The sequence below is a fragment of the Lottia gigantea genome, assembly GCF_000327385.1.
Source record: "Lottia gigantea unplaced genomic scaffold LOTGIsca_28, whole genome shotgun sequence".
NCBI classification, from domain to species: domain Eukaryota; kingdom Metazoa; phylum Mollusca; class Gastropoda; family Lottiidae; genus Lottia; species Lottia gigantea.
The window spans coordinates 2,023,943-2,030,695 of record NW_008708898.1 but is presented as its reverse complement, the minus strand read 5'-3'; the positions used below and the strand labels follow the sequence as shown (position 1 = coordinate 2,030,695).

Below are 6,753 nucleotides of genomic sequence, written 5' to 3'. Positions count from 1 at the left end.
TATGAAATCATCAATAAGTAAATAACTTAATGTAAAATAACAATTTCCTGGTATATATTTAGAAAGCTGACCAAATAGAAACTGATGAGCAAGACCAAACTTCCTAGCCACGTGTTTAACACATAATTTCTCCATCATTTATCTACAAGCGATGCATCATCTCTAGCTGAAATAGGCCGCTTGACGGATTGTGCTTTACTGAATTGAGTCACTAGGTGGCGATGTAATATTACATAGCTATGATCTTATGCTATATATGACGCTTTCCAGCCACAATTTCAGTGGAAATAAGCTGTGAATTGAAAGCTATTTACCTGGATTTTGGATATTATTATATTTGGTATGTACATGTGATTTACTATACATCTGAAGAAAATGAATGTTCCTGCCACGTGCTTTGAAAATTAAAGCATTTTTATTTTTAAGAAGGTATCTTGAAGGACAACAAAGGACATGATACAGAAAAGGAAAAGAAGTAAGACTGTAGAATTAAAAACTGATCCGGTTTATGCCATTGTGAACATAATGTTGTTGAATCAATGGCAGTTTAGATGTCTTGGACTGTTTTCATTTTACAAATTCCTCAAGATAAGACTTCATATCTCATTGCCAACTTGAGACTTTGATCTGGTGAAATTATTTCTGATGGAAACTCAACCTCCATCAGTGATACCTTATCTGTAAGAGTTGATAACACTGCCAGTAATAGACTTATTCTAGATAGAAGCTTGTTTGTGTTTTTAACTTGGCCAACAATCAGATAGATTGTATAGATGACAGGGAGAAATAAACATCCAGATTTCTTACAGATGAAATCTTCTGTTCTGATAAAATATACATGGGGATATCACACCGACCAGCATATTCTTAAATCATATTAATAGGTCTACAGTCTTTCCAGCCTACACTACAAAATGAATGCTGTATTACAGCATGACCAATGAACACTGATCTTGTAAGGAATTTTATATGCATTGAACTGGGATGAGTGAAATGTCACCAAACATTTGAACAATGGCATAGAAGGAATCATAACATAGTGATCTTGATGATGATTGTGTCAAGGGACAAAATTTCAATAAGATATGAATCAAAGATACTGTAGAATATTCTCAATTTCGACTTTTGGTTCTGTGCTATGAGTTTATGTATTTGAAAAAAGTTTCAGAACTACCTATCCTGATTGTGATTGTATGTTAAAACATGTGTCTGCATCAATCTGCATATAGTATAATAGATAAAAGCGAAAAGGATCTGAAGTGAGAACCTTTTTTATGGAAACATACAAGTAATTAAACAGGTTAATTAACACTGATTACAGCTGGCTGACTGGAGACCAACATGACATACATTCAACTTATAGCATTAAAGTCTTTTAAAGAGACCTTGTACAGTAGTATATGTATATAGAAATAGAGGAGGCTAGGGAAATCGTGCCTGAAAACTTCCTTAACATCAGTTTTTTTTGTAAAAATTATGAAGTCAATTTGGGTTTTATTATTAATGTTAATAGAGGAAACTATATTTTTGTTTTGAAATTTTCAAAACAGTATGATATTCAATTTGTTTTCCTATAGGTATCGTAATCAATCAGAAAGACCTTTTTCAGATGACAGGGTTTGCTGTACTCTTATATATTATTCCATGACGTAGAAATATACAAGTGAGTCAAACTGTGATGCTTGGTGATAATTATACTTATATATAAGTCATCTCTATAGTCTCATACTTTATTGTTGATAGAATCATCAGACCGACAAGGATATGAAGAAAGCAGAGAAAATCAAACAATATTATTTTGATAAAGTCAAAACAAGAATAGTTAAGAAGATGACAAAATTGGGTTTTATAAGGTTAATTAGAGATTTAGTTTTGATATATTAATATCAATTGTTCTTTTATATTCCTTTTTCACAAAAGCCTAGGTTTCTTCACTGTTGTTTCAAAAGTGATTTAAGGCTTTTTTCATTGTAGTTAATTTTCAGATTTGACATCTATGGTATCAACTATTCAGTATGGACATGTAACTTTATTTCAAGGTGAGGTCCTGCAGTCAAAACTGAGTTTCATGATTCTTGTGAACTTGCAGATCTGGAAAAATTTAAAATTTGTACCCTACATTTAGGTGCAACTTTGTAAAAAAATTTTTATCAATAACTTATTTCTATTTTCAGAATACTTCTTAAAAATGCGATTGACAGTGGTCACCTTTCGATGACCTTGAGAAGGAGACGTAGAAGACCATCAGCACCACCACCACTTCCTGTTCGTCAAACGTCGCTACAGAGTCACACCAGCCAGAACAGTAAACCAAGAGGATCCATTGGACTATATTGTCAAGCTATGTCTCAATCCACTACTTGTCTACCGAGTGAATTCAATACTGGACATGGCATACCCTATTCTAATGGTAGAGTTCCCACAAATGGTACCCTTTCTTCTTCCAATGCTGAATTGAGTATATCCAATGATGATGTATTTGCTGATTCTTCTACTCCAGAAGACAAAGTGATCTATGTGAATATCCCCAAATATAATTTATTAAAAGGTAAACCCCTGAATAACAATGGGGGGTGTCAGGGTTGTCAGTATCATTATTGTGAAAACTGTAATCAGAGAACTCACAGTACGTCAGCAGTAGAGGATGTTGTCAATTGGTCAGCAAATAATAACTCTAAACAGTGCAATCAGAGAAATAACAATATAACTGACCTTCAGAGGCAGACGTCAACTTCTACATTAGTAAATGAAAATGGCATAAGATGTGCCAGTTGTGAATCTTTATCTAGTGGAAATCACAGTAAATCATCAAGCACCAATGTGACTCCATTGAGACGACTTGTAGAACGTAATTTACTCAAATCAAATGACAATCGTAATGGTGAATTGGGCTCTCCTGCAACAGTCTGTAGCTGTCCATCTGAAAATTATCCCAATAGTGCCTCATCTTCTCCTGTGTCTGCAAACAAGGTAAATACTATTTCTTTATTCTGCTTCCATTAGAGCAGGTGGTGCCTTGTGTTTGCACACTGAAATCAACTTACTTTGAATGAACCCCCCCGACCACTGAAATTAGTCTTTGTTTTCTAAATAGACCTACTCTTGTAACATTATGTTAAGACAACTGTTTTAATCAGGTTCTCCTTTCACAATCAACAATATATGAAATACAAAGCAATTATCAAAACAATCAATTTTGTCTCAAAACAAGTGAAGAAATATTCACGAAAACAAAATAATCAAAATAGTAGAGTATATTTATAAAGATAAATATTGATTCCTTGTCATCTATCTAATCTCAAGCTTGACAATACTGAATCTTAAAACGTATATGGTTTCTGGAAACTTGAGAACAGGATACTGAGAACATATCTATTTTAAACTTGAAGCTGTCAGCAAAAATTAATATCTTGTTTTTCAATTTGGAAATAAACATCAGCATATCTGAAATGTGACGTAGACAAAAATGAGAAATGTCACAATATTAAAGTGTTTGAAAGTTCACTATGAAATGGGGTAATTGTTGATTGTTTTGGTCTCTCTCTATATAAGATTGAAACTTTGATTGTTATCATAAGTTCTTCATAGCATAGCGATGGCATACACAGTATGCTCTCCTATTTTTAACAAATGTCTGGAAGTTTTAGCGGAATTGGAAGTTTCGTGTAATAATTGTTATAAACGTATAATACATAGGATCTCAAAACAACAGGTATCCACCATTTATATTATGTTATTTCTGGATCCTAATTGATATATTAATATTATTTTGTTGCATTCATAGATCATGAAAACCTTAATCATTATTAATTCCAGAGGAGAATTGTGACTAAAATCCATCTACTCAAAGATGAGAATGGTTTAGGAATACATATAGCAGGAGGGAAGGGTTCCAAGAAAGGTGATATTGGTATTTTTGTTGCAGGAATTACTGAAGAAGGAGCAGCTAACAGGTAAGTAATCTTGTTTTGAAATGTTTTGGACCTATCAATCCTATCATGTTTTTGTTAAGAAGATGTATTATGGAATACTATACAGATTTATGAAAGAAATGTTCCTCTATTTGACTTGTTTCTTGTAGACTTTCTTTCTACTATTAATGAGATTCTTTTTCAATTAGGATAAAAAGGAACTTAATATGCTTTAATAAAAATAAAGTTTTGATGACTTTTTTATTGTTTTAATCTTATGGTATCAATGCAATATTTGAACAGCAAACTTGTCATCATTTTATCTCCTTTTGAGACTTCATATAACTATATATAAAGGGAGCAAACTCTTATTATCTTTGTCATTTCTCACTGTTTATAGAGATGGTAGATTAAAAAGAAATGATGAATTATTGATGATAAATGGTAGAAGTTTAATTGGACTAACTCATTCTGATGCGGTGGAGGTTTTACGCAATGCTCCCAAATTAGTTCAACTTGTTGTCTCATCAAAGGTTTGTTAAACGTTTGGCCCTAAAGAGTATGCAAGCCTATGTTTAAGGCAAGAAGACAGATACTTTATTAATAAATAATATTTTTTATTTATTCTGTGTTTCCATTCAGGGATTTATAATTATAGAATTGATTGAGTGCTCTGTTTCATTTTTTTTTTTTTTTCATGCTTTCGAATTTTTTCTTTTATGACATTGACTGTAAACTAGATGGAAGGTTGAATTTTATATTTGTTTTTTATTTTTCAGATCAGAAAATCTGCATCTGTAGCATCAACATTATCAGCATCTCATTGTGAAAGCCCCAGAATTTTGTCTCCAATTCCACAGAATGGTCACAGTGACAGCTGTTTCCCTCCAGTCCCAGAAGTCATAGCTCAAACACCTTGTGGTTCAGTAGTGAAATGGGAAGAACTCTTTGATGTGAGTGGTGTGTTTCAATATTTGCTGGATTTTTATCTATTATTCAGTAAAATTGGTCTGGAATCATCTTGTTGTTGCATACAATTAATCTATTATTTCTGTTTATCAGTGAGCTTAAAATTAAATGCAAGAAACTAGACTTCATATAACATTATATTTTAAGATGTACCTCAATAAATCTGACTTTTTCTTGTGTTAATATTGTGTAATTATATTTTTTTCTAGAAGTTCAAACCAATAGACAATCCTTCGCCCAGTTCACCACCATCATTACCCCAGTATACTTGTGGATCACGGTCACCTCGTTATGGTCCAGCTCAAACTATCACAGTACAGAAAGGAGCAGGTGGAAAGGGTTTGGGATTCAGTATTGTTGGTGGAAAAGACTCAGCTAAAGGGAACATTGGTATATTTATACGAAGAATATTTTCTAATGGTTTGATATCGGAAGATGGCAGAATTCATGAGGGTTGGTTTTTATTTTGCAATTCAGAAAAAATTAAGTGAATTGATTCATCCAACTATATCACAAACCCAGAAAAATTCCCAAAAATATAACAAAAGATCTCAGTGCACTACATTCACATCCATGATACATAGTCTTATGCGCATAGGCACTACCAATAGAACCCAACAGACTCCAACTGTCAAACTTCTACTAATAATAAATCAAGCACTTACAATAAGTAAATCAAAATAGCATAATAGTCTTAGCAGATCAATGCTTATTGGGTTGGTTGTGTCCTTAGCCTTCTGGTGATTAAAACCTTATCTGATAGCTCTCTATGTTTTGTATTTTTAGGCGATGAGTTGCTGGAACTGAATGCTGAATCACTGTATGGTTTAACACATAAAGAAGTTCTTCAAAGATTCCGAAGTTTGAAGAAAGGCTTAGTGACCTTGACCTATAGAGGTCGTATTACCTCCCCATGCAGCAGGTAAATGTTGTTTCATTGTCATGAAAGTATTTTATAACTTTAATTGGAAAGGATTGCTTTTTTTAGACTTTACCAGAAGTCCAAAGATCATGTATTCAGCATAGCACGCTCAACAAGACCCCCTTCAATATACGACCACAATATAGTCACCACTACGACTTTTCAACATAATTAATGACTTAGTCAGGTCTAAAAGACCACCTTCATTAAGAAATCATTTTGGAGTGATCACTCAAATGATACCCAATATATCTGTCATTTTTACTGCCTTTCTGTAATATGTTTATCTTTTCTGTTTCAGTCCCAGACAAGACTCTACTGAATCTCTAGATGGTAGTCCTGTTTCAACACCCAGTCAAAGTCCAAGACACACTCCTCAAAACAGTATCTCAGATCCATCAGTATTTGGTATAGAGACCAACAATCAAAATCTACCACCTTATAGGCTACCTTTTTACTCTCCATCCAGTGAGATCTTGTTACAAAGTGCTTTCCAGAACCAATGTAATCTCTTGTCTCCCATGAATAATGCCAACCAACTGTTCAATCATGCCGACAGAATGATGGAACAGAATATGTTGTCTGCTATGAGACATATGGAATCCTCATTCAGCCATTCAACTTCCTCCTCATTCAGTATGATGTCATCAAGTAGCTCCGCGTCTGCTGGCTATACCAATGGTAATGTGAGTAATAACTTCACTAATGCTGGAGTGATGTGGGAATCTCATGAATCAGAGAAACAATTCAGACAGTTTGACGTTCTTCTACACAAAAGTAAGTCAAATCAATTTGAGTAAACTTGCTGTTATTCACAACTGACATGCTTGATTCACATGTTTTGCATTCTGTTCTGTGTTCTGTCTGATTGCTGTAGTCAAGTGTGTGTAGAATCATACATCGAACACACCCATCAATATGTATCTGCATTAGAGAATATTCAAAATGAAT

At 33.5% G+C, this 6,753-nt stretch overlaps 1 protein-coding gene across 1 annotated transcript; it reads left to right on the top strand.

Annotated features, from left to right (window-relative positions):
* Positions 1-4,309: 4,309 nt before the first annotated feature.
* On the top strand, positions 4,310-5,782 carry LOTGIDRAFT_76521 (hypothetical protein; the record flags this gene model as incomplete). Its single annotated transcript, XM_009056465.1, has 4 exons — positions 4,310-4,444; positions 4,691-4,781; positions 5,181-5,333; positions 5,667-5,782. Coding segments are annotated over 4 exons (495 nt in total), but the record flags the coding sequence as incomplete, so codon positions are not given.
* Positions 5,783-6,753: the final 971 nt, after the last annotated feature.